The sequence below is a fragment of the Lithobates pipiens genome, unplaced genomic scaffold (assembly GCF_037356315.1).
Source record: "Lithobates pipiens isolate NorthernLeopardFrog02 unplaced genomic scaffold, aLitPip1_a1.2 Scaffold_13, whole genome shotgun sequence".
Taxonomy (NCBI): Eukaryota; Metazoa; Chordata; class Amphibia; order Anura; family Ranidae; genus Lithobates; species Lithobates pipiens.
This window is the reverse complement of record NW_027507718.1, coordinates 463,570,830-463,597,645: the sequence shown is the minus strand read 5'-3', so window position 1 is coordinate 463,597,645 and position 26,816 is coordinate 463,570,830. Positions and strand designations below refer to the sequence as shown.

Below are 26,816 nucleotides of genomic sequence, written 5' to 3'. Positions count from 1 at the left end.
ACGAAGGTTAGAGCATTGGAATACCGAGCGGAAGACGCCGAGAATAGAAGCCGTCGTAATAACCTTCGTATTGTGGGGCTCCCCGAGGGAGTCGAAGGTAGAAATCCGACCGTTTTCACTGAAGACCTGTTACGTTCGGTTCTTCCGACCGCGCAACTTTCCCCATACTTTACCGTGGAAAGAGCACACCGGGTCCCACCGAGGCCTGGCCCAGAGGGCGCCCCTCCACGTACGATGATCCTACGGCTGCTGAACTTCCGAGACAGGGATGAACTTCTTCGTGCGGCCAGAGTGGCGTGCGATGTTCCTTACCAGAATGCCAAGCTTATGCTGTTCCCTGACTATACGCTTGAGACACAGCGACAACGCAGATCTTTCGATGCGGTCAAGGCCGCCCTGAGGAGCAAGAACATTCGGTACAGCATCCTGTTTCCGGCCAAGCTACGGGTGGTTGACGGCGAGACTGTGCGGATCTTTACCAGCCCTAAGGATGCTAGTGCTTGGCTGGACACCCTTCCTCGTGGGTGAGTTGTAACTGCGGTGTCGGGACTTACCCTGTTTTCATTTCACGCTTGGAATGTACGGGACGAGGACGGCCTTGGAGGGATGTTTTGCTTTTGTTTTATTTTACCCGTTTAGTTTTGGAGGATGCCTTATTTTTTCCCCTCTTTTTGTTTTTAGCTGGGGGGCCTAGCAGCCTCCTCTGACTGCCTGAGGTTTATGTGTTCATTCCTCCTATTTCGCTCTCTGCTCTGGCTGCTCTGGACTCCCTGGAGTGGAACTAAACACGTTCCCTTGTCTGTGACTTATCGCCCCGGGGCTCTTGGGCTACTCCCGGGGAGCTCTCTGGACTTTTTCCGGCATACTGGGACGTATCCTTTTGTTTTCCTTTCACAGGTTTTTCTTTTTTTTCTTGGCACTTTTATATTTTTGTATTTACTTAGTTTACTCCGTGATCCAGCAACTCGGGACGGAGATGTTGACTGTGGTTCTCATTCTTCACATTCTTCCACGGTTTTGTGGTTGGGACTGCTGGTGCGAACCTGAGCGGGTGCGAGTCCGCTGCCATTAGCCCTATTTGAACTTGTTCATGTTTGTTATTTGGGGGTGTATGTGCCCTCCATGGTTGGGAGGTGCACGGGGAGGGGGGAGGGAGGGGACGCCTGTTGCGACCCATGGGTTATGGTGTTTGGGTTTGTTTATGTTCTGTTTTATTAATTTGGTTGGTTTGGGAAGACATGTGTGGGTTATATATGTGGGCTGTTTATCTGCTATGCTGTGGAGGATCCTGATCGACTGGTGGAACGGAGATCATGGCTGATTTGACAGTTCTGTCTTGGAACGTCCGTGGCCTCAATTCCGCCGTGAAGCGTTCCCTGGTATTTAAATTTGTGCAAAGATACACTCCCAAGGTTTGCATCTTCCAAGAAACGCATCTCACTGGTTCCAAGATTTTGGGTTTGAAGAAGGCGTGGGTGGGAGCGCATTATCATGCCTCCTACTCTAACTATGCCAGAGGTGTTAGTGTGTTAGTGCACAGGTCCCTTGATTTCCGACCCTTGCTGATCAAAACGGATCCGGAGGGTCGGTATGTATTGATTCATGCGCTGATTGCTGGCATCCCCTTTGTTATTGTGGGCTTGTACTTGCCCCCCCCGGCAGATAGTGCCCTGCTTTATACTGTGATGAGGGTGGTGGCCCAGCTGGGGGTGGAGAGAGTGTTATTGGTTGGGGATTTCAATTTAGTTATGTCTAATACCTTAGATAGGCTTCATCCCTCCCCTGGGTCCAGTAGCGGCCTGTCCAACTGGGCCTCTACATTTGGGTTAACGGACCTATGGAGGCACTTCCACCCTTCTGATGCACAGTTCACCTGCCTATCCGCCACCTATAGGACGCTGTCTCGGTTGGATATGGCTTTTGCGTCCTCCGCTGTGCTACGGGAGACGGTCTCTGCGGAGATCCTCTCTCGGGGTATATCGGACCATGCTCCCTTGTTGGTGTCGGTTGGCGGGGGTAGGGCGCCGGGCCCGAGATTGTGGAGGCTGTCGAAGTACTGGATTGAGGAGGTGGGTATTCGGGAGGAGATCCCAGAGGCGCTGTGCGACTTCTGGTTGCATAATGAGGGGTCGGTTGACCCCCTATGTGTCTGGGATGCCTTCAAGGCCTGGGTTAGGGGCGAATATATGCGTAGGATTGCTAAGAGAAAGAGGGAATACGTGCAGTCTCTGCGGCGATTGGAGGACCGGGCGCGGGATCTGGAGGTGGGGTTTGTCGCCGACCCGCAGCCTAATAATTACTCCCTTTGGCAGGGTGCCCTTCGGGAGTTGTCGCTGCTCAGGATTGACCTGACCAAGAAGTCCATGCTATCCAGTGCCCAGAGGGTGTTCGAATATGGAGATAAAAACGGGCGGCTCCTGGCCTGGCTGGCCAGGGGACAGTGCCCGGTGACCCACATCGGGCGCTTGAGGGATGCCGGGGGAGCCCCCCTGACCACCCCTGAGGCGATTAATGAGCGATTTCTGCACTATTATCGGGGACTGTACTCCTCTAGGGTCGGTTACTCGGAGGCGGAGTTGGCTGGGTTCTTGGATGGGGTGGACATCCCATGCCTGAGCCCGGCTCGGCGGGAAGACCTGGAGCGTGATATTTCTCTTGAGGAGGTGCAGATGGCGATGGGGTGTATGCAGGCGGGTAAGGCCCCGGGACCGGACGGTCTCCCAATCGAATTTTATTCTGCGCATCAGGAATTGTTGGCCCCGAGGTTGGTTTCCCTTTTTTCCCAGTTTGCGGATTTGGGCGCTCTCCCGGAGTCCATGTCCGAGGCGGTGGTGGTGTTGGTGCCCAAACCTGGTAAGGACCCTGAGGACTGTGCGGCTTATCGGCCCATCTCACTGCTTAATGCTGATGCTAAGCTGCTGGCCAAAATCTTGGCATGCCGGTTGATGCAGGTCCTGGGGGACCTTGTCCACCGGGACCAGACGGGGTTCATGCCGGGGAAGGGCACTGATATCAACATTCGCAGGCTCTTTCTTAACTTGGACATGTCTCATGACAACATGGGTACTCGAGTCATAGCCTCTCTGGACGCAGAGAAGGCTTTTGATTCGGTGGAGTGGGCCTACCTCTGGGAAGTGCTCCGGAGGTTCGGGCTAGGTCCTAAATTTCTAGGTTGGTTACGGTTGCTTTATGGGAGTCCGAGGGCCAGGATTCGCACAAATGACACCCTCTCCGATTTTTTTCTCCTCCAGAGGGGCACCAGGCAGGGGTGCCCGTTGTCACCCAGCCTGTTTGCTTTGGCGCTTGAGCCCTTGGCGATTTCAATTAGAGACTCGGTGGCGGTTAAGGGTCTTCGTGTGGGCCCTCTGGAGGAGAAAATATCGCTTTATGCTGATGATGCCCTGTTGTATCTGGAGGATGCGGGGGCCTCGCTGCAGGCTGCCCTAGCTATTTTTACCGAGTTTGGCAGATATTCGGGCATCCAGATCAACTAGTCTAAGTCTGTCTTATTCCCTCTGGACTCACGGGCGAGGGCGGTGCAGACACCATCCCCGCTGGTTTGGGTAGAAGAGTTTAAATATCTGGGAGTGTTGGTCGTGAGGGAGACTCGGACGTTTCGCCGGCTTAACCTTCAACCCCTGGTGGCGAAATTTAAGGACCATTGTGTTAAGTGGAAAGATTTACCCCTGTCCCTACTGGGTCGGATTAATATTTTTAAGATGATGTTCCTCCCGCGCTTTTTGTACATGTTCCGCAACTGCCCGGTGTGGCTCCCTAGCTCCTTTTTTAGAGAGCTGGAGGGATATCTGAGCACTTTTCTGTGGAGTGGCAGGGCCCCCAGACTGGCTAGAGCTACCCTGCAGCTGCCGGTCAGGTGCGGGGGCTTGGCTTTGCCGAACTTGCAGGTGTATTATTGGGCGGCGATTTTAGTGTCGGTGCGATGGTGGTTTGAACAGTCGGGGGATAATGCGGCGGTGGGACTGGAGGCGGCGGCCTTGGGTTCTATGCGAGAGCTCGGGAATCTGGTGTACAGGGGTCCCAGGGCGTATCGTTCTCTTCCGTCGGCTACTGCGACGACCCTGCGGGCCTGGGCGGTGGCCAGAAAGCGTTTTCTTCGTGAAGATCGATACTCGCCCTTTATTCCGTTGTGGGGTAATCCGAGTCTCCCCCACTTCCAGTCGATTCCGGACCCGCAGCTGTGGGCCCGTTATAATATTCGGACCCTCAGGGATATTTATGCCGAGGGGTCCTTACTGCCCTTTAGGAGCTTAGTGGACAGATCGGGGCTTCCTGGGTTTATGCTGTTTCGTTACTACCAATTGCGACATGCGGCCAGGGCACAGTTTCCCGGGCCTATTGTGCTGTGTGCGGACCCTGTAGAAGATGCCCTGGCGCAGGAAACTCTCACTAAGACCCTTACCACGTTGTATCAGGTTCTGCTGCGCTCCGATTCCCCTAGGATGAATACCCTCTGGGATAAGTGGCGGGCGGACATCCCTGGTTTGGATAGGCAGGATTGGGAGGAGTGTTTCGAGGATGGGTCCCGGCTGCTGATCTCCTCTAGGGACCGGTTGATGCACACAAAATTTTTACACCGCGTATACTTTACGCCGCAGAGGCTGCACAGAATGTATCCCCATCGGTCTCCGGAATGCCCCAGGTGTCATTACCCTGAAGGCACGTTTCTGCACATGTTTTGGGACTGCCCCCGAATTGCTCGGTTTTGGAGGGATGTTTTTGACTGTATAAACATTCGCCTGCAACTGACGATTCCTATGACGCCTGAGTTCGCCCTCCTGGGGATTCAGGATGATGAACAGCGTCCTCGGTACAGTAAGCTGTTGCTCTCCCTCCTGGTGTTCTACGCCCGGAGGGAGATCCTTCGGCATTGGATATCATCCTCTCCCCCTACGGTGGAGCTGTGGGATGCGGCGGTTAATGCTGTCCTCCCCCTATACAAATTGACTTATCTGGTTAGAGGGTGCCCGCAGAAGTTTGACCGGGTATGGTTACCTTGGGTGGAACAGTTTTGATTTCTTGAAATGTTGCGGTTGAGCCTCCCCTCCCCTCCCCCCCCCCACCCCCCCCTCCCCCTCGCCCCCCACTCCCCCCCCCCCCCCTCGTCCCCCTCTTCCCCCCCCCCCCCCTTTTTTTTTTTTTTTTTCTTTCTTTTTTCTCTTTTTTTTCCCTCCGCACTGGTATTTTTGGTAGGGGTATGTGGGGGATTTGCATGTGAGCTTGCTGTATGGACACACTCCTTTTTCTTTTTCATGTGCAATTTTGCTGTTCTGGCTCATTTGTTATGTCATGGTACTCTTGGATTACTTCTGTGCTGTACCAGTCTGCTGAGATGTATGCATATTGCTTGTTATGTTCTGTCTTCTCAATAAAACCAACCGTGTTGTTAAAAAAAAAAAGTGTGTGGACCACCATCCAAATGATTGAATTCAGGTTTTCCCCATGAAGAGTGTTAAATACATTATATTATAGCATATAAAGACCTTTTAGACAACGGTGTGCTTCCAAGCTTGTAGCAACAGTTTTGGGAAGGCCCTTTTTCTAGCATGACTCCTGTGCATAAATTCAGTTCCATAAAGACATATGGTGTGACAAATTTTGTTTGGTGAAATGTGAATGGCCTGCACAGAGCCCTGACCTCAATCATTTTGAACATCATTGTCATTCTGACATCATTAGCAAAATCAGTTAGATTATCTGGAATATTTTTAGTGAGCCGGGTCTTCTCATCTAACATTAGAACCTGAATGTGCCTAATTTACCATATAGAGACTCAAATGTTGTGTAAAGCCTTTCTAGAAGAGCGGTGGCTGTTGTAGCAATGGCAGGACCAGTTCCATATTATTCCAAGTTCATACTCAGTAGGTTTGATGGTCAGCTGCCCTCAAAGGTTTGACCATATAGTGTATGGCTCTATCACATTCTTGCCCACGGGAAAACATTATTAAAGGAGCTCATTTCAAGCATGTGCGAATATAAAGCTCACACTGCAGCTTGAATGGCACAGTCTTTTTAATAAATAAAAAAAAATACATTATACGTTGTATAACAGTAGCAATTTTCTTCATAGTATTCATTATGCCTTGTAATATCTGCTCATCACAGCAGTTTTAGGCTAAACATATTTTTTCACATAAACAGGCATGTTACATGGAGGCTAGATAATGCAGGAGGTGTGACCAGGGGGAGTGCTTGATTGAGAGCATACATTCCTATGTGCTACTTTGTGCACTTGCCAGTTTACTTCCCAGTGTTTTGTCTGCAGCTTGCATTACATGGAGGGCTTGCCAAAATAACTTAATCTGGGTTGGGAGCCAAAAAAAGTCCACAGTGAGTTCAAATGTCGCGCAAGAGGTAAAAATAAAAGTTCCAGGATGCTGAGTAATTGGATTCCTTTACACAAGAGGGAAGAGTTTTTGTGTAGTACAAGGTTTAAATAAAACAGACAAAGGAAAAACAGCCTAGCATGTGAATTAAAGGCTATTGAACCATTCCCATGTGTGGTACTGTTTGGCAGTGCCATCATTTTTACCAATGCCCCGTGAAAATCTACTTGAGGAAACCAGTGATGGTGAAAGGGCTAAAGAGTAAAATTTATAAAAAACTAATACTGTACTTTGAGATATGAATTATTTTAAATAAATACATGTAATTGACTAGTGATAAAACTTTCATAAGTATTATTTCAGTGGAAGGTTTCTGAAATTAGAGGGTCTAAAGATTAAAGTGGTTGTAAAACTCAGACATGAAATCTGAACAAAGCATATCCATCTGAGCATGTGCTCAATTAAGAGCAGTAAGGGCGGAGATACACGGTTCGAACTATTAATGGGCAGGCTGAATGTACCAAGTTGCTATAGCCGTTAGTGATAATCACTGTCTTCTCCCAGTGGGGACAGCTTCCCCCACAAGGCTCCACTCCCAATACCCTGACCCCAAGCTGAGAGCAGACAATTGCTCAGTGAGAGGGATTCCCCTGTCGGCACTCTTTGTGTTGATGGGGGGAATCATGCAAATTTATTTCCTGCAACCAAATTTACACCATATTTGGCCTGCCTAAACTTCTGTCTGCTGCTTTGTTCCTCTGCTATCTGCATGAGTCTGTGGTTTCCGGAAAGAAAATCACTCGATTGGCCATCAACACAGTCAGTGTTGATGGAGGAATCCCTCCTACGGAGCCATTGTGTTCTCCCGATGAGGGGCGGGAGAAGGCCATCCCTGGCGAGAGTACACAATGATTATTGCTAGCGCCTATAACAGCCGATGGCAATAATCGCATGTAAAATCTGACAGGCCGGTTGTACCCAAGTGGATTGATCGATCAACTTGGGTACATTCAGTCTGCCCATACATAGTTAGAATCTCGGCCGGTTCCTACTGAACTGGTTGAGATTTGAACCGTCTATGGCCGTTTTAAGGGTTTAAAAGCACTTTAATCAAGCCCAGTGCTCTAAGCCTACCAGGCCTCATCAGCCATAGCTGCAAACTTTCATAATATAAACCCGGCCTTAAATAATCTGCCTTAGTATTTCTTGAGTTCTGAAATAATCAGAGGTCACAAGGGTCTACATGTATGGATTTTGTATTTGAGGATCAGGTCCTGGTGTCATATGGGTTTGTGGGGCAGTTATAGATCAACAACCTTACTCACATTACTAACATTACAGATCGAAGAAGTTGGTAATCATAGGATCAAAAAATGAGCTCATGTTTCAAAAGCTTTAGGCTCCATGCACACTGAAGCTGATAAACTGCAGTTTATTGGCGTTTGGGCGTTTTTTGTAAAAGCCCATAAACTCCACTCTGTTAGCCTATGTGTCCATGCACACATGGACGTTTTTCAGCTTTAATGAGCAGTGGAGTTTATGGGCTTTTTTCTGAACGCCAGAAATTCGCGTTCAAAGTGCCGTTTTTCAGCGGCAAAAAATTACAAACGCTCATTAACGCTCATTAACGCTCATTAACGCTCGTTCATTAGTGTTCGGCATTCTATTTTTCAATGCATTGTGGGATTTTTGGAGTGTTCTCTGTGTATTTTTATAAAAAACGCCCATTAACGCTAACGCTGTAAAACGCTCATTAACGCTCATTAACGCTAGTATAAAATGCTGTTAAAAGCAGGTTTTTTAACCAGCGTTTTCTGCCAGCAATCTGGCGTCCAGAAATAGCTTTTTTGAGCTTCAGTGTGCATGGAGCCTTAAACTGTTGAAATCTATTGATTCTTTATTGATAAATTACTTCTTTCAAATTGCTGCTGGTGGAGGTGGGGGCACAGCCTAATGAACTCACTTTAGGTAACCTTTAGGCTCCATGCACACTGAAGCTCAAAAAAGCTATTTCTGGACGCCAGATTTCTGGCAGAAAACGCTGGTTGAAAAACCTGCTTTTAACAGCGTTAATGAGCGTTTTACAGCGTTAGCGTTAATGGGCGTTTTTTATAAAAATACACAGAGGACACTCCAAAAATCCCACAATGCATTGAAAAATAGAATGCCGAACACTAATGAACGAGCGTTAATGAGCGTTAATGAGCGTTTGTCGTTTTTTGCCGCTGAAAAACGGCACTTTGAACGCGAATTTCTGGCGTTCAGAAAAAAGCCCATAAACTCCACTGCTCATTAAAGCTGAAAAACGTCCATGTGTGCATGGACACATAGGCTAACATAGAGTGGAGTTTATGGGCTTTTACAAAAAACGCCCAAACTCCAATAAACTGCAGTTTATCAGCTTCAGTGTGCATGGAGCCTAAAAGATATGATTTACATAAAGCAAAGTAACAGGAACAAATTAAAACAAACAATTACAACTCAGCTGGTCATTCCAATCAAGGCAGGCAGCAGAAGACGATTTTGAGAAGTCATCCTCTGACATCATTAACAAAAGGTAAAAAAAGTTAGAGGCTATTTATAATTTTATAGCACGTTGGCCACTCTCTTACTGGATTTTTGTTTCTTTTTCTGTTAGCTTAGTCTATCTAAGGCCATTTTTTTTAGTCTTGGTCTTTAGTCTCCTTTAAAATCGTGGTCTTTTTTAGACTTTTGTAACTAGCGCTAAAAGTGACGGTAAAGCCAAAATCTTGGGTTGTCGCTGGAATGACAGTAGCTAGTGGGGACACTTGTTGGAATGGCAACTGGCTAAGTGCATTTCCCTAGTTTCATAATGTGGCAATAAGACAGAAAGTGAAAGGAAATACATCCAATAGAACACATACAGCAAAAAAAAAATCGACTCTATCCAAAATTTGCTTTCGTTGGTGGAGAATCAGTGGAAGTGGAGATTCAATTGCTCCCATGGACAGTTCTCCAGCAGAGAATGTATGTAAAAATCACATTCTCTGCTTTATAAATAGACCCTGAAGTGAAATAATCTTACCAGCGTTTGATAATAAGGTTTAAAAGTTGTGTCTGTGCTTTGTAGTGCTGCTTAGTGATTGTGATTTACTTCTTCTTTAACCAATTTGACGTCTTTTGGTTAGAATTAACAGAGGACACACTGTAGTTTCCTTGGAACAGTAAGGACTCATGCTGGCTCTCTACAGTGCATAGAACATATTGTGCCTTAGCTAGATCTCCTGCTCATCACATATATTAATCAGAGCCATTGTGCAGTTTAACACAGAATGTGCTTTGTGTTGCCAGCTGAGCTGAGATTGAAGCTGTCTGTGGGGTAGAGGGGAACTGGCTGAGTTCACAGTTGAGCACTGAGTCAGCAAGATAAACACCAGTGGTATCTGAGCCAAAAACTCAAGAATGTTTAATCTGATTTAAAAAGACAATTTAATAAATACTTATGTGGCTCATATAAATAATTGTCTTCAAAACCCCACAGGATCTTATTTATTGCTGCTTCCATGAGACCGACAATGGGAAAATGAAACCATCCCAAGTGGACCTCTGTTTCCAGCACAGAAATATGCAGTAGATTATCTTCTGTAAAGTATCTGGAAAAGCTTTCTTCTGCTTGAACTGGAAGGAACGTGCGAATGCATTTTCATTCCTCTTTGTACTGACTCTGCATATTTATGTGCTTGCACAGCCTGATGCATGTGTCCCATATCCAGCACATAGGCTGCTGTTACTGAAAAAGTTAGGCGCCTGGCTGCTATGTTGATATCAAGGGCTTGACTGAAAGTAATGCAAAAGTGGGCACCAGAACACACCGGTCAGCTCTCGCAGCCATAGGGACCTGTACACTCGGGCCGAATGTCGGGTCTGTTTCTACTGTACCAGCTAATTTTAGCCAATATTAGTCCCATTTGTACAGGGCTTTCCTCTATAGCAAGTTTTATTCTTATTTTTCATTGCTGGTAAATAATGGATTGCAAGCAGATACATTGTATAATCTTACCGATGATTCGTGCCAGTGGTTGAAGTTGATCGTCTCCCACTGCATGGTTTGTCTTCATTGCTAGTTTCTTTAAACTTCTTCTGGTACAATGTTTTTATTGAAATATACAAGGGAAGAACCAGATAACAAATTCCCACGCAGGGGATGTGATCATGAAACATAAGAGGCTCACATGAAAGCACAAAATAGAACATATGTTATGAGGGTTTAAATTATAGACTAACACTGGCCCGTCAGCTAGAGTCGGGGCTAGAGCGTTATGCCCGAGTTGGGAGACCCAGGGGCCAAGGGGGTGCGGGGTTAGCTGCACAACGAACAAGAGAGCAACGGTAAAAACTAGACAAAGGAGAAAACTAAAATCAGGAAGGCCAACCGGTGAGAAAGAAAGAAAAAAGGGGGTGGGGAGGGGAGATGGGATGAGAGGTGCAGAGCAGCAAACAAGAGGGACAGAAAGTGGGTGAGAAAGGGGGGTGTCCCGCAGGCTGGGGGCGGGGCCAACTCAAATCTAGAGGCCTAGGCTAGATGAATTCAGATTGGGGAGTGCAAAGGACCACCACGGGGCCCATACCTTAAGAAATTTTGTGTGGGAGTCCTGGAGGATGCTGGACATCTTTTCGTGGATCATAAGGGTCGTCAGGGTATTCTTTACCTCTGCAAATGGGACAGAAGGTTTTTTCCAAGCCCTCACTATTGTTTGCTTGGCTGCGATGAATAGATATGTGGCTAGTTTCTGTTGATGTGAGAACAGGCCCGGAAGCGGGCAATGAAGTAATGCAAATTTGGGGTCCTTGCGGAAGGGGACATAAAATAGAGAGGATAATAGGCCAAATATCCTTGAACAGAATCTGACAAGATGGGGACAGGACCACCATGTGTGTAGTTCATCTCGTCGTTGACCACAACCCCTAAAGCATCTTTCATTATATGATGGGTTTGACTTGGCGATACGGGCTGGGACCCAGTACCAGCGCAGGAGGACCTTATAGGCCGCCTCCAACGTGGCGGTGTTAAAAGAGCATTTTGCTATGCTAGACCAAGTTTTACTCCAGTCTGCTAAAACTATGGGGGACAGATCACGTTCCCATTTAAGCACATAAGAAAGAGTAGAGGTTGTGCTGCCGGCCGTAAGTAAGGAGTAAATCCTTGAGATGGTGCCGCGAGCACCTGGACAGTGCTGGCTCTTTAAACTTCTTCAACCGTCTATGCACATTGCTCTGGTCAGTGGTATCATGTCCGTAAACATCCTGTAGCCTTCTGTGGATGTCGGACTGCCTTCACCTCTCCTTCCTCAAGAACGTAATGATGGTACTGTGCGTCTGCTTGAAATCAATTATTTACTTGCAATCCGCAGATTTTACAAAAGAAAATGACTAGATTTCCCCATCCACATACTGTGGATGGAGAAATTCTTCCCACCGAGCTATTGTATTCTGACAGTGGGGAGCCGTAGCCGGAAGTGATGTATCGACTTGTGTACAACCAGCCTGCCCATACATGAATTGAAATATGGCCGGTCCCTGATGAACTTCAGAAAGCAGCCACAGTCTTGAGTGGAAAGCTTACTCTCTGCCAGCATGCTGCAGAGAAGGACCCTTGTTCTCTTTGTGGACACAGTGGTCTCTCTCTCTCTCCACAGAGGTCTGATTCTCCCCCTGCTAAGTCATACCTATAGCTCAGCAAACCCATTTTCTCCCTGTTGATTGGAGAACTGTAGCTCTGGCTGATGATGGGGCATGTTGTACCTCTGTACAGGGACTAGTGGGGAATCCGGGGCAATTTGATTTGTGAATTTACAAGAATATTGTAAATGATTTATTTATTTACTGATCTGCCAGGTGTCAGGTGCCTCTTCAATCTGCTTGAGGTCATATGTTTCCATTGAGGACTTCCTGCTCAGACTTTGCAGTTAGGCAGCTATGAGTAAGGAGGATCAGGGTTTTTTTTTTTTTTTTTAATCTTTATTTACGTCAGAAAACATCTTGCAAACAGCAGGTGGTGACATATTAGCAAGGATCAATTTACAAGAATTGTTCTGTACATTACGCCATCAAACTTAGTATTTAGACCTACACAGAAATGTGGCCCAACTAAAGGCTTGTATATATTATGATAAAATCAGGTGAACGATCGTCCAATTTTCCTCTGTTTCACAACAAGTTGGAAATGTGGAAGGAAATAATGTATGAAAATTCTTGTAAAGGAAAAACCTCATGTACACTGCTGCTGGTAAACTGACGTTTTAGGAGCAGTTGGGCATTTTTTTCAGCTGTCCCTAAAGTCTCCTCTATGTGATCCTATCAGTACATGTACACAGGGTCGTTTATAGTCGTTTCTAGGCAGTTGCGTTTTGAAGCTTTTTTTGGAACGCAAAACAATGGGTTCAGACGGATATAACAGCCTTTCAACGCTCATTTAGCAGCATTTCGTTTACATTTTTCATTTTAACAAACGCTTCTAGATGCAAACGCGGCATGTAAACGCAGTTATAGGGACATTTTTAGATGCCAGTTTCTAGCTGTCAAGTTAAGTCACTCAGGAGAGGTTAAACAACATCCCGTGTACATGAAGCCAAACTCTTTTAAAAGCTGTAACCCGCGCTTATGCTCGTTTTTGTTTTTATAAACACTTTTAAAGAGGAACATGAAAAATATGTGAAAAAAAACAATTTTCACCACATGCTGTTGCCAGTGGGGTGGGGGGGGGGGGGGGGAGAGAGAAACACAGACAGAGAGAGAAAGACAGACACAGAGAGAGACGGCTAGAAGGACAGACAGAGAGAACCCATAGGTAAAACGCACTGCTCTCTTCTCTCACAGAATGGCTGAAATAGTTAATGCCACTTGTTTTTAATGCATTGTGCACATTTGGCAGGGTCTCCTGAGGTTATCTTTAAAAAAAACGCTTCTAACCTCAAAAGCTCATAACTAATGCTAAACTTGCAGAAACTCCGTATGTAAAAGCTGTAAAAAGGACGTTTTTTACTGTAGTTTATCAGCTGTCAGTTTCTAGCCTTCAGAAGAGGTTTTCAACTGCCCTGTGTACATGAGGCCTAACAGTAAAACATGTACAAATGCCACCTAGAGCAGGGTTTCTCAACCAGGGTTCCACGGAACTAAAGGGTTCCTCCAGAGGGTGCTAGGGGCTCCTTGAGCTGTGGCTGAATGACCTGCCATCTGGTGATGCCTTGGTCTGAAGCCACTTGGCAGAGCAAAATACCTTTAATCTTGGGAAGGGTGGCTTTTTGGCCATCAATGTAGGGGACATTCTTCCCACTGACCACCAATAGGTTCCTCTGGGGAAAAAGGTTCATAAAGCTTGGTCTAGATCAAGGTTTCTCAACTAGGGTTCCATGGAACTCAAAGGTTCCTCCAGAGGTTGCTAGGGGTGCCTTGAGCAATGAGCAATTTCTGCCTCTTAGATAAGTTCCCACTGAAACCATTGACCTTTTTATCTATCTGTAAGGGGGCAATTTTTCCCCTTGTCCACAAGTGTAAGAAGTTTTCTTTCTACTGACCATCACACTAATTTATCATGAGTTATGTATTATGAGTAGATATAGTACATTTTAGCAAGGGTTCCCTGAGACCGGAAAGTTACTTGAAGGGTTCCTCTGTGTTGAAAAGGTTGAGAAAGGCTGACATAGAGGGTTACTATCTACAGTTATCCTTCCAGGGCAGATGTCCCCTGGAAATCAGCAAGAAGACTACGGATATTATACAAGGTATAAAGGTGGATGATAAGGGTGGAGAAGGAGAGAAAAAAATATTGAAGAAAAAAAGGGGGGCAGGGGATCAAATGGGAGGGGGGTAAAGGTACAGTGTAGGGATAGGAAACACTAGAAAAGGTGTGAAATATGAGAAAGTAGTAGTAGTAGAAAATATGGTCACTCCCCGTGGATACATCACAGTGCAGGAAGGAAGGGAGTCAGTGCAGGAGCCCAAGACCAGGTTTAACTATGAAGTGATCAGCACCTGCAAATAGCTGCCTGTGTATACAAAATACCGCCGGGTCCGGAGGATGAGGTTTAGCAGTTGTAGGCGTGTTTGACCTATTCATAAAAAATAAGAAAACATGACCGGCTTTATTAAAAAGCACTGCTCCCAAAACCTTGTTAATTATAAAGACTCCAACTCCAAATTTCCCCTATGGCTGTGACCCCTTGTACAGTCCTTGACTTTTATTTGGGACATAGCAGAATGTTGACTTCATGATAAGTGGCAGGTTCTAATTACTAAGCCTGCTAGATAATGTTTAGACACCTGTAGCCCTCACCATAAGCTGCATCTGCTGGCCACACTTGGTCCCATTTTCTGCCAAAGTATACATTGTGCACAGTTTTCCCTGTATTTTCCAGACCATTGTGGCTGCACTAATTAGATCGGTATGATCTGTGTGAGAGGTTGCGTCAATGTGTGTTTGTTGATTTAGGGCATTGTTCCCCCTAATTACGGAGCCCTGTGTGATGGAGTCCAGTTCATCTTGTCTTTTGCGGTATCTCGTGTTTTTGTTTAGATTGGTCATGTAAACATAACGGCTGTGTGCCTTTGTTAGATGTCAGCAGATTCTGACAACTTTCAAGCCACCAACAGGACCCAAGGAACTAGAATGAAGGCCTTCACTTCTGTTTTCACTGGCGAACATGAACACTTAAAGCTGAACTCCGGCCTTCCCTTCAGTCTTGTACAGTTATACATTCTCCTCTTCTGTACTAGAAATGCGTACTCTGATGTCACCGCACACTGTGAGCTTCTCATAGTATGCAGTAGAAGCTGGATCAAGTCAGAAAGAGTCTGCCTTAGTTTGGGCTGGAGGAATCCAATATCGTCTAGCTCTTTCCGCCCCAACTGACCTGGCCCACCATTTTTAGTCATTGAGGCTCAGCCTCACATGTGGCCATTACCTAGGACACTCTACATGCAAATGCATTCGGCTTAGATTGTCCATGCCTCTGGACTTATACCCTCTTATACCCTCTTTATTATTTTGAAGTTAGCATAACATCTCCCAAGAGCCAGCCCACTGCTTGTATCAGAATTGATGGAATCTGTTTGCATAGCATAGATAAGCACCAAAGGCCCAGTGAAAAAACATCAGCTTTAACAGCATTGTTTTCTTTAAGGCTGTATTTGCACCTGAGTGCAGCAATTTACTGCCGTTTTTAGAAGTTTTACAAGCATTTTACAGCTTTAGGCATTTTTGCTTAGCCAATAGAAAACACATTTTTTAGGCATCCCTATTGAAATTTATGAGCCCAATCTGCTAAAAGGGAGCTCATGTACTTTTTTTGAGCGACCGGCTTTTTGGTTCAGGCGACAGAACGCTCAGATGTGAACAGAGGCCATTGAAATGAATGGGATTTGGCTTGTTGAGTGTTTTAGAGCTTAAAGCAGAAAATCGTTCAGGTGTGAATGGGACATAGGGGGTGAGCTCAGTAAATGTGCCTAAATAGCAGTGCATTTGCCTGAAACGGATCGCATGGGTATAAACACCCAAGTGATCTGATTCCAGAGTGGCTAAAAAAAAGTGCCTGCACCTTTTTGATGTGGATGCAGTGTGATTTGAGACAACAAAAATGTATGGGCTTGAATCGAAGTGCACAAAATTACATGTGATTTGCACAGGAATGCAGTGCTATTCCTGTGCGATTTGCATGCGGTTACCAGTGTGAACCGAGGCACTATAAGGTTGTTACCTGATGTCTTAGCTGTTACTGTTACTTGCTGCAATGGATATTGAAACTAAACAATACAAGTAGAATTCAGTAGAATAGTAAAACATCAGGTAGCAATTGGCATGACAAAGAACCCCTTACCCAGCATAGTTAATAAGATGTAAGTATGACTTGGTGGTGAAGTTGGAGTTTCAATAGTGATCTATGTGCATTGCAAGGATTTTATTAAACTTTGTTGTGACGTCCTACTTGTTTCTACTCTGAAGAAAAAGCTGTTTGTTGTCTACAGAGTCAATCTGAATGGGTTTCACCTCATCATATATGGTTTTGGTAAAAATCGATCACTCTGTGCTCCGGCATTGTTTGTAATGTTTGTCCAACTTTTATTGCAGGTGATTAAAGAAGCGTGCAGCAGTTGCGGTGGGCCTGTGGACTCGGATGGGCAGTCTTCAAGCTCTCCCGTGCCAAAGACAGAACTGGAAAAGGTAGAGGGCACACTTCAGTGATATATAAACTGTAGGGGTGCGCATCTTCACTGGTCTCACGATTCAATTACGATTATCCTGTCCACGATTTGATTTGATTCCGCGATGCATCACGAATACTGCGCAAGTGCGCATGCATAAAAACCTTTTATCCAAAAATTCAAGCAGTCAAAAAAAACTTGGGGGATGGCGGGATCATGTGGCAGAGGGATGGCGGGATCATGTGGCAGAGGGATGGCGGGATCATGTGGCAGAGGGATGGCGGGATCATGTGGCAGAGGGATGGCGGGATCATGTGGCAGAGGGATGGCGGGATCATGTGGCAGAGAAATGGCGGGATCATGTGGCAGAGGGATGGCGGGATCAGGGTAAGGGGGGTGATGGGATCAGGGGCAGAGGGATGGTGGGATCAGGGGCAGAGGGATGGTGGGATCAGGGGCAGAGGGATGGTGGGATCAGAGGCAGAGGGATGTTGGGATCAGAGGCAGAGGGATGTTGGGATCAGGGGCAGAGGGGTATTGGGATCAGGGGAAGAGGGATGGCGGGGGCAGGGGGATGGTGGGATCAGGGGAATAGGGATGGTGGGATCAGGGGGGTGGTGGGATCAGAGGCAGAGGGATGATGGGATCAGGGGGATGGTGGGATCAGGGGCAGAGGGATGATGGGATCAGGGGCAGAGGGATGATGGAATCAGATGCAGAGGCAGGGGGGTGGTGGGATCAGGCAGAGGGGTGATGGTAGTGGAGGGATGAGATCAGTGGCACAGTCACTCACCAGCTCTCAGTGTCATTAGATCCCCCCTCCTCCATGCTGCTCAGTGTGTTTTCTCCTTCCAGTGTCTCCAGTGAAGCCTTTCCTGATGTCGGGTCTCTTCAAGCCCCCCCACCCCCCCACCCCACTGTACTGGCTGTCAGCTCATCAGCTGACTTTCTGCTTCAGTGAAGAGGAGGGGGCTTTATCCACCATGCAGGCTCTGGATGACATCTTCAGATTTTGATTCGGCCAACTCTCGCAGCATTGGTGCAGCATCGTGATCGTCTGAATCGCAATGCTGCGATTATATTCAACACCCCTATGAACTGTAATATGAACTTGCTCACTTCTGAGGACATATTATGGTAAGCTTAAAGTGGGATTTTACCCTGCAGGAGCCGCTTCTTTCATGCCACCATCTTCAAAAAGCCAGCTTGTGTGCTAATGCTCTGCCAGCCTCTGCCAAGTACTTGGGATCTAGTAGTGACCTGCAACATATCTGCGCATGTAGTGAAGGAAGGGTTTATGAGGAACAAGGCAATTTACCTTATTCACCATTCTCTAGACAAATTGAGCTTTTAACCAATTAAGGACCGGTCCTCTTTTTCAGACTCGGTGTTTACAAGTTAAAAACATGTTTTTATTGCTAGAAAACTACTTGGAACCCCCAAACGTTATACATTTTTTTTCTTAACATCCTAGAGAATAAAATGGCGGTCATTGCAATACTTTTTGTCACACCATATTTGCTCAGCACTTTTACAAGCGCATTTTTTTTTGAAAAAAATTAACTTTTTTTAATAAAAAAAAATAACATAACAGTAAACAGTAAAGTTAGCCCAATTTTTTTTATATTGTGAAAGATAATGTTAAGCCGAGTAAATTGATACCCAACATGTCACGCTTCAAAATTGCGTCAAACTTTTACCCTTAAAAATCTCCATAGGCGACATTTAAAAAATTCTACAGGTTGCATGTTTTGAGTTACAGAGGCGGTTTAGGGCTAGAATTATTTATTTATTTTTACACTGTTTAAAAAAAAAAAAAAAAAGAATTTGGGTCACTTTTATTCCTATTACAAAGAATGTAAACATCCCTTGTAATAGAAAAAAAGCATGACAGGTCCTCTTAAATATGAGATCTGGGGTCGAAAAGACCTCAGATCTCATATTTGGACAAAAAAAAAATGATAATTTCAAAAAATGACATTGAAAAAATGTGCCTTTAAGACGTATGGGCATTTTGACGTTGCTTCGCCCTGCAAAACTAAATCCTCCTATCCTTTTCAGCCAAGGAAGCTGCCATCTTGGCCTCTATTTTATCTGCAACTGCCATGATGGTGCACATGTGATCAGCTATTACACCAGCCATTTGATGGTTTGACAGTTTGGTTGAAAGCACACACAAGTGTGACAGTTACATTCCCGGCATACTGGAAATATTACTTTTTAATGATACCGTTAAATTTATGGGTTTAGTTCTGCATTAAAGCGGAATTAAACCCATTGCTTTAAGGCCCCTTTCACACTGAGGCGCTTTGCAGGCGCTAAAGTGCTAAAAATAGCGCCTGCAAAGCACCCTGAAAGAGCCGCTCAGTGCACTCCAATGTGAAAGCCCTGAGGGGCGGTGCGCTTGCAGTATGGTCAAAGTCCTGCAAGCCGCATCTTTGGAGCGCTGTAGGAGCAGTGTATTTACCACTCCTAAAGCGCCCCTTCCCATTGAAAATAATGGGGAAGTGCTCCAAACCCGCAGCAGCGATTTGCAGGCGGTTTTAACCCTTTTTCGGCCGCTAGCGGGGGTTAAAACTGTCCCACTAGCGGCCGATCAGCGCTGCTAAAACGACGGTAAAGCGCCACTAAATATCCTTGGCTGAAAACGATAGGAGGGTTTACTTCCACTTTAAGTGGAATTACACTTAGTGGGCTCCAACACTCTCTCTGATCACCCCCTAAAAAAGTCATTAAGTGTCCTGTCCCATCTCTGCCGTGCCTTTGCTGTGTGGTCTGATCAATAAACACACTTCTAAATCTATTGTCAGGTCCTGCATGCTGCAACCCTCTTATGTTTCAGTGGACAGTATCTATCCAATCACAGTACAAATTCTCTACTGCAATCACCATACACATGCATTACAAATGCATTACATTTTAATTATAGTTGGGCTTTTTGTAAGTGGATGTGTATAATATATAAGTAGTTTAGGTAAATGGCTCTATATGCTTATTTAAGACAATGATACATTTAAGGCCTTGTTCACACAGGCTTACTATAGCCTACAACATGTGCAAGGGCCGTGTTTGCCTGCACTGTAATGCAGGGGTGTTCTGTGCATCCCGTGCATCCTGTGCAGGCAGTCCCATTCATGTCAATTGGGATGCAGTTGCATGCACAGACATAGATACAGACACTGCTCGCAATTTGACAGCCCCATGGGTGTTGTCTGTGCCCACACTGCATTCAGGGTCGTGCATCTGTACTCTGACATGAATGGGACTGCCTGTATGGCGATGCAAGATATACCTCTGCATCCCCTGTGGGCAAGCATGGCCCTCACATGGGCATATGCTCTAGTATGTCCATGTGAACAAAGCCTAACAATTACAATGCATATATTTATACATATTTTTCTCTTTCAGAAATTGTCTACAGAGAGACCCAGCTCTGACGGGGAGTGTAATGCAGAGAACGGCACTGCAGTGGTCAATGGAAAAGATCCTGGTATGCCTGTGTTATGTTGTCTAAATATATATCTCTGATTGGACGAGGTGACGATCGTGGTGTCATTGCCCCACTTCACCATCTCAGTCAGAGAACCCCTTTGCGTTAATTGAGAGAAATGCAAGGTGTTCTGTGAATGGCACCTGTGCCAAACAACCCCCTGTGGTTACTATACAGAGAAGACAGCTGCTATCACTGTAGTCAGTGTTGCCAACCAGCAGTATTTTTACTGGCAGCCAGTAATAAACAGGCAATTTTCTCCTGCCAGTAAATGGTTGCCAGTAAAAAAATATGGCTGCTTGGCTTGGTCCGGAGGCCTGGAGGTGGCTGAGACCATCCAAGTGCCTGCTACAGTGTGACTGGACAGCTCTGGCAGAGGTGGTGCCTGAGAATGTCATGTAATATCATGGTGCAATGGAGCCAAGCAAAGTGGCCAGAGCCACGTGTGGCAGTCTAGGGTATGGGATCAAGGCAGGCTGGGACCGGGACCGTCAGTGCTGTGTGGACTGGAGGGACCACTAGGCTTGGAGAGAGACTGTCACTGTGTCTCAGGAATGGACGTGTTGTGTATGTGAGGTCTCATCATCATCTGGGCTGCTGCATACTGCTGTCAGTGTCACTGTAAGGGTCAATTTTATGTGTTTGTGCCACCCATTCTAATTTCTTGCCCTCCTGAGTCCTGTCCCTGAGCTACTTACTATATCGAAAATAAAATAAGAAATGTTTTTTTGCCTTACTATCTACCTTAAATTGTATTGCTAATTGCATATTGTATTTGTAGCCTAAATACTCTAATTTGCACTTAAAACTGTAATTTTATAACTTTTGGAAATGCCAGTAAAAACCTGGCTGTGCCAATAAATTTTGGGTGTTGTGTCAGTAAATTTAAATCTGGTAGGTTGGCAACACTGACTGTAGCACCGGTGACTACTACACTGAGTTCCAGCTTCCACGTGGATCCCACAGGTATGGCACATGTATGCTTACATAGGTGCTAGCTGGATGCAATAAAATGCATACTTGGGATTCAGCTTTAAGGAGACGCTGTCATCAACCTAAAATTGTAGGGTAGAATTATCAATTATTTTGAATGTTTACTTGAAGTGTTTTACCTTTTCACAATCTATTTTGTTATTCATTTGCAATCTGCCTTTGAACTAGATGTGTCTTCTCCAAGAGAGCTGATTCCCTGACAGTCCCCTCTCTTACCCTGCAAGTCCCTCTCCTCTTCCGGCAGTGCCTATTTATTGTCTGCGCTGGCCCAGCTCCTCTGCCCTTACCTTCCTACATACATTTTTATGTACACAGAAAGTAATCCACTCCTGTGCAAGTGAGACCTGCCATTCACTCACTGTTAGGATAAGATCCACCAGGTGCAGCTGCTTGCTGAGAAGGTCTGCAGAGCAATGTGTTTCTAAAGCCTTGTACACACGATCAGATTTTCGGACAGCTGTTCATCCGTATTTTGTGGCATACTGTGCTAGTCTCATGTCGAAAGTGAAGAGGTTACTCACAATACAACATTTTTCATACAACAGAATACAACTTCAGAAGTGACATCGTGTGTTGAATAGTTTTGTATGTATTCTTTAGTTTCTGAGCATGCGTAGTTTTGCTCTCACGGTTTTTTTCATAGGAAAACCGTACTAATTAACTGAACATCAGACGTTGAGTTCACGTACAACAAAAATTTTAAACTCTGCACATCCAGCTTTGTCGGACGAAAAAACAGAATCGGCTGTCAAAAGCATTGTACTAACAAACCGAAAATCATCAGATCATTCGTCGTACAAAATTTTTCTTCAGATTTTCATATCGTGCGTACAGGCCTTAAGACAAAGCGTTTAATGGAAAACTTGTTATGTAGCAGCAGGGAAGGTGCCAATGGGAAACCTATAGAGCAGGGATATGCAATTAGCAGACCTCCAGCTGTTGCCAAACTACAAGTCCCATCGTGCCTCTGCCTCTGGGTGTCATGCTTGGGGCTGTCAGAGTCTTGCTATGCCTCATGGGAATTGTAGTTCTGCAACAGTTGGAGGTCCACTAATTGAAAACCCTTCTGTGCTGCAGCTGCACACCAGAGCCCCATTTTTTCTTACCTGAACCCAATCGTTCCAGCAATGTGCATGGGCCCAGCAGCTCCAGCCACTGTCTCCGGTCATCATTGGATAGATGTCAATCAAATTATGTGACACTGGGCAGGACCCATCCTGCTGTCTTTGTCAATGGACACAGCGGCGGGACTCGTGAGCGCGCTTGCACGGGTGCCCCTATGAAAAGCTGCTCTACGTGGGGACACTCGATGAAGAGGAGGAGCCAGGACCACCGCTGGGGCAACCTAGAAGAGGAGGATCGCAGCTGCTCTGTGCAAAACCCTTGCAGAGGGTTACAGAGCAGGTAAGTATGACATGTTTTTTTTTTAATGAAAAATGAAGACAAACCTTTACTTGACAGATGTGAGTCTGCTGGGGTTGCTGATATCACATCACAGCACCCAGCAGCTGTCTCAGGGCTTTTTATGTCTACATGAGGGAGGCTTTTTCAGGCACATAACATGCATACAACATGTTAAATGTACATATAATCTTATGGTAAGTTTTTTTTAAACGAATGGTCTGATGACTGGCTGGATCTCTTCAAGAGTCGACAGCTTTGCTCACAAGCTGTTGAGGTATTAAGGGAGTGATTAAAACCAAGTAGAACAAACTAGTTCAGTGGTGCTAAACTTTCATGATATGGGGGGCCTCAAGTGTGGTCCTCAACATCACCAAAGGGCCCCACATAAAATTAATTGAATATTCAGTGTCAGAGACAGCAGACACAAGATGGTCAGAGACTGCAAACGTGGTACAAGAGATGGTCAGAGACTGCAAACGTGGTACAAGAGATGGTCAGAGACTGCAAACGTGGTACAAGAGATGGTCAGAGACTGCAAACGTGATACAAGAGATGGTCAGAGACTGCAGACATTTTACAAGAGATGGTCAGAGACTGCAAACGTGGTACAAGAGATGGTCAGAGACTGCAAACGTGATACAAGAGATGGTCAGAGACTGCAGACGTTTTACAAGAGATGGTCAGAGACTGCAAACATGATACAAGAGATGGTCAGAGACTGCAAACATGATACAAGAGATGGTCAGAGACTGCAAACGTGATGCAAGAGATGGTCAGAGATGGTCAGAGACAGCAGATGTTTTACAAGAGATGGTCAGGGACTGCAGATATGATACAAGAGATGGTCAGGGACTGCAGATATGATAGAAGAGATGGTCCAAGGCTGTGGATATAATATGAGGGATGATCAAAGCCTACAGATATGATACAAGAAATGGTCAGAGACTGCGAACATGCTGTTGGAGACTGTTGGACTGTGAACATGCTGGATGAGTTGTTGTAGGCTGAGGACATGCTTCAAGAGACAGTCATAGACTGGGAACATATTACAAGAGACTGCAGTAGAAATCATAGCTATAACAGTAGGAAAACACAAATAAGTGTCTGCAGGGGCCTCAAGGACCACACAGAAAGTGCCAAAGGGCCGCAGATTGAGCACCCGGGACCTACAGTAGCTTGTCAAAGAATACTGCATAATGTATCTGGACACACACATGGGCAGGAAAACCTTTTCTGGGCTCTGTATTAGTTGTTTGCTTATTGCACTGTAGTGCTAGTTGGTTGGTTTTCTGCTATTTCAATATACCCTACCTTTCCAGTAACCCGAAGTTGATGTGTAAATGGTTCTTGAGTCTCTAGTTTATGCATTCATTCATTTGTTTTGTGTATGTTCTGGTTTTACTGGTCCATTGGCTTTGTATTTTTTTTTCTAGTAGCCCTTGCAGTGAAATCATCAGTACAGGATCACTGTTTTCCTTACTTGTAGGAAAGTCTCTATTTTCCATGGATGGAATATATTTCCAGTCATGTAGATTTCCTCTACCGTGTTAAACATTTCACCTTTTAGGTCTTTTTTTTTTTTTTTAAGTGAAGATGACTGTGTTTAGCAGCTTGTGCTGAATGATTTAAATGGGACTTTCTGCCACATTCTACGTCTGGTGAGATGGAATTACTTCCTCATCTCCCCCCTGGGTAGACCACCCTGGTCTCCTTACAGCTCCAGACCTTGTTCTCTTGTTTCCCTTTATAGACAGAGTGCTTCCGTGCTGTATTTCATCGGAGTCTATGGTTTCTATATGTCTGGTCTCTAATTCCCAGAAAGTGTGGGGCATAGGGTTTCATCAATGCATATCATGCATTGTCCTTTTCTGATATCGTCGGTCCTGCAAACAAAGGATATGTTCTGTGAGCACATGATTTGAGCTATTACTCCATTGCTTACCTTAAAGACCAGCTCTAGACACATAATAAAAACTACCCTGACAGTGGGCCTCTCCATACTGCAAGGGTTAGCTGTATGTTAAGTCTTTGGGTACAGAGATGAGTATCCCTTACCTTTACTCCTTGCTCCTGTAGGCTCTATCTATCCACCGGCTTCCACAAAACCTCCTCTCTAAGTTGCTGCTGGCTGTCGTTGCATGCCTGCCTCCTCTATGTACAATGTCGGGTTAATAGCCATGCATTGTATGTGATGACGACGCCAAAGGCCTACCCACAGCCCAGAGTGTTGGGGAGAAGAGGAGAAGGCCAGAGCCTGCTACAGTTGGGTGTAAGGTACCGTATTTATCGGCGTATAACACGCGCTGGCGTATAACACGCACCCCAAGTTTAGGAGGGAATTTTAAGGAAAAAACTTTTAGGAGGGAAGTTTAATGGGGGAAAAAAAACCTTACATTTATATGCCCATCAGTGTCATCTGCAGCCTTATCCACCATTGCAGCCTTGTCCATCATTGCAGCCTTATGCAGCCTTGTCCACCAGTGCAGCCTTATGCAGCCTTGTCCACCAGTGCAGCCTTATGCAGCCTTGTCCACCAGTGCAGCCTTATGCAGCCTTGTCCACCAGTGCAGCCTTATGCAGCCTTGTCCACCAGTGCAGCCTTATGCAGCCTTGTCCACCAGTGCAGCCTTATGCAGCCTTGTCCACCAGTGCAGTCTTGTCCCCTATTGCAGCCTTATGCAGTCTTGTTCCCCATTGCAGTCTTGTCCCCCATTGCAGCCGTGTCTATTTTATTTTTTTTAAATGCCGCCGCCGAGATACAGAGCCGGATGTGTATCTCGGCGGCATGCGGTAGTTCTCGGCGGGCCTTCGGCTCTTCTCGGGCAGCTTTCGGCCGCCTTTGGCCGTTCTCGGAAGCTTTCGGCCGCCGAGAAGGTGGCCGGAAGCTTCCGAGAACGGCTGAAGGCGGCCGAAAGCTGCCGAGAACAGCCGAAAGCTGCCAAGAAGAGCCAAAGGCGGCCGAAAGTCGCCTTGAAGAGCCGAAGGCGGCTGAAAGCCGCCCAGAGGCTCAGAATTTCGGGTGATCGGCGTATAACACGCACCCACGATTTTCCCCTGCTTTTAAGGGGGAAAAAGTGCGTGTTATACGCCGATAAATACGGTAAGTCCTTCAGCATCCTCTTCAGCTTGCGTGAGACCTTTCGACGTGCCCATTGCAAGGATTTATTTTCTCTATCCAGGAGCTGGACTTTATTTTTAGAACTGCAGGCAGATTTAAAAGACACAAATGAACACAACTCTGTAATCATTAATACATCACTAAATGTATTTTTTTTTTTTAATGCAAACACAAGTAAGTAACTGAATTTGACTTGATATCAGTCCTCTGTACAGCAGACAAGCAAGAAGCCAGTCATTTCACATGGTGGGCATGCTAACAGGAGGAGACAGCAGGGTGAAGGAGAGATCAGCTCATGCTGCTTCTCTTTTCATGGTCAAGTTACAGGGTGGGGGTGGGCAGGAGACCTGAAAGTTAAAGTGAAACTGCTGCAGAGAAAGAGCAGCCCCCAGGCTAGGTATTAGAGCTTTGGAAATCTCAGGACTGGATGGGTAAAAGTTTTTGGCAGGATAAGCAGCTCTCCTATATTTACAGTATATTGTGTGAATTTGGTTGTTTGCGTGAGGTTTACAGTGATTGTTATATGACTTTCACATACTGTATTTACAAGTTAGCACTATCTGTTTGTCATTGTATTCCGTATAGAGATGTGTACATTATCCATTAGAGGGAGCTCTCAGTGGTTCCATTCAGTTACATGGCCTCTTATTTTACCAGCTGTTGCCACACTGTGAGAAATGAAGGGAAATGGCTAATCACTTGCTGCAGGCACATAGCAACAAGAATTTCTCCAACCACTTAATAAGGTCCTCTGTCCCTGTGCAGCCACTTGTGAACTGGCAGGGCTGAATGACAACAAATTCCATCATAGTGAGCTAGTGACAGTGATGTAGAACTTACAGAGTCAGTAAAGACTTTCTATCACTACTAATTAATTCTAACATCTTTATCAGCAGGGGACTTTGGGAGTCTGCTGGCTAATTGCAGTGTGTATGACATAAGAGTTGAACTGGGTTTGCTGTCTTCTTATCATAACAGTTTCTCTGAGGGGGATACATGATGTAGTAATTGCAACCGAGCACAATACAACATTATTAGCAATGTTATAGGGGTCCTGCAAATAACATTTAGAATGTCATTGTGGCAACTCGCTGACCTTTACTAGTGGAATATCTGTTTAAAGCAAACCTGTACTTGTTAAAGAGGAACTTCACACTGTCATGCTAAAATGTTCTTACTAATTCCCAATAACTGTCCCTGTATACAAAATGTAAAACACATGTCTAGTAGACAATGACGTCTGGTGTTGTATTTCGTCCAGCCCAAAGTTCTTTCTTCTTCGCTCTGCTTCCATGCCGCCATCTTGGAT

At 45.7% G+C, this 26,816-nt stretch overlaps 1 protein-coding gene across 4 annotated transcripts in view; it reads left to right on the top strand.

Annotated features, from left to right (window-relative positions):
- The window catches only part of AFAP1 (actin filament associated protein 1), a 210,743-nt gene that overhangs the window by 140,112 nt on the left and 43,815 nt on the right, over positions 1 to 26,816 (top strand). For all 4 annotated transcript variants that reach the window (XM_077477843.1, XM_077477841.1, XM_077477845.1 and 1 more), the window contains exons 7-8: positions 16,429 to 16,521; positions 19,911 to 19,992. In XM_077477843.1, coding sequence (XP_077333969.1) covers positions 16,429 to 16,521; positions 19,911 to 19,992 — 175 coding nt within the window. The remainder of the gene's footprint in view (positions 1 to 16,428; positions 16,522 to 19,910; positions 19,993 to 26,816) is intronic.